The sequence below is a fragment of the Eimeria tenella genome, genomic scaffold, assembly GCF_000499545.2.
Source record: "Eimeria tenella Houghton genomic scaffold, Eth_scaff2720, whole genome shotgun sequence".
Lineage (NCBI taxonomy): Eukaryota > Apicomplexa > Conoidasida > Eucoccidiorida > Eimeriidae > Eimeria > Eimeria tenella.
In genome coordinates this window covers 778-1,715 of record NW_013542595.1, presented here as the reverse complement: position 1 = coordinate 1,715, position 938 = coordinate 778, and the positions used below count along the sequence as shown (strand labels likewise).

Below are 938 nucleotides of genomic sequence, written 5' to 3'. Positions count from 1 at the left end.
GCAGCAACGGCAGCAGCAACGGCAGCAGCCGTGGAAGCAGCAGCAGTCAAAGCAGCAGCAGCCACACAGCAACAGCATCGCCCACAGTAGCAGCAACGGCAACGGTAGCAGCAGTTGCAGCAGCAGCAGTAGCAGCAACAGGAGTTTCATAATGTCTTCATTCGCCAGAGACAGCGCTGCAGCAGCAGAGGCAGCCGCTAGCGCAGCAGCAGCAGCAGCAGAAGAAGCAGCAGCAGTACATAGAGGCGCACAGAGTGATCTGTCTGTCAGCAGCATCAGCAGCAGCAGCAGCAGAACCTGCAGCCACAGCAGCAGCAGAATCCGCGGCCGCAGCAGCAGCAGAATCTGCAGCAGCAGCAGCAGCAGCAAAATGTGCAGCCCCAGCGTCAGCAGGGTCTGCAGCCGCAGCAGCAGCAGAATCTGCAGCCGCAGAAGCAGCAGGAGCGAGCGGGAACACAGCTGCAGCAGCCATCAGCAGCAAACTCGAAACACCAGCAGCAGCAGCAGCAGCAGCAGCAGCAAGTGCGCTGAGCAGGTAGATGGCGCCTGCAGCAGAAGCAGTAGCAGTAGCAGAGTCTGCAGCCGCAGCAGCAGCAGAGACAAACGGGAGGACAGCTACAGCAGCCATCAGCAGCAAACTCAAAGCTGCAGCAGCAGCAGCAGCAGCAGATGCGCTGAGCAGGTAGATGGCGCGTGCAGCAGGATCAGCAGCAGGGGCCGCAGTAACAGCAGCAGCAGAAGCAGCAGCAGCGGAAGCAGCAAGAGCAGCAGCAGCAGCAACTGCAGCAGGAGCAGCAGCAGGTCGAAGGACGATACCTCGGAATGCGAAAGCAGCAGCAACTGGGAGGTGCACCAGCAGCAGCAGCAGCAGCAGCAGCAGCGGCTGCTGCATGCAATTGACGAGGCGGAGCGGCTAGCCAGCGACACACTAGAGGCGA

The 938-nt window shown here is 60.9% G+C and overlaps 1 protein-coding gene across 1 annotated transcript in view; it reads left to right on the top strand.

Annotated features, from left to right (window-relative positions):
- Window positions 1-151: 151 nt before the first annotated feature.
- ETH_00039680 (uncharacterized protein) overlaps window positions 152-938 on the top strand; it is a gene marked incomplete at both ends in the record, with an annotated part of 915 nt that continues 128 nt past the window's right edge. Inside the window, one exon of the mRNA XM_013375366.1 lies at window positions 152-938. Within this exon, the coding sequence (XP_013230820.1) occupies window positions 152-938 (787 nt within the window).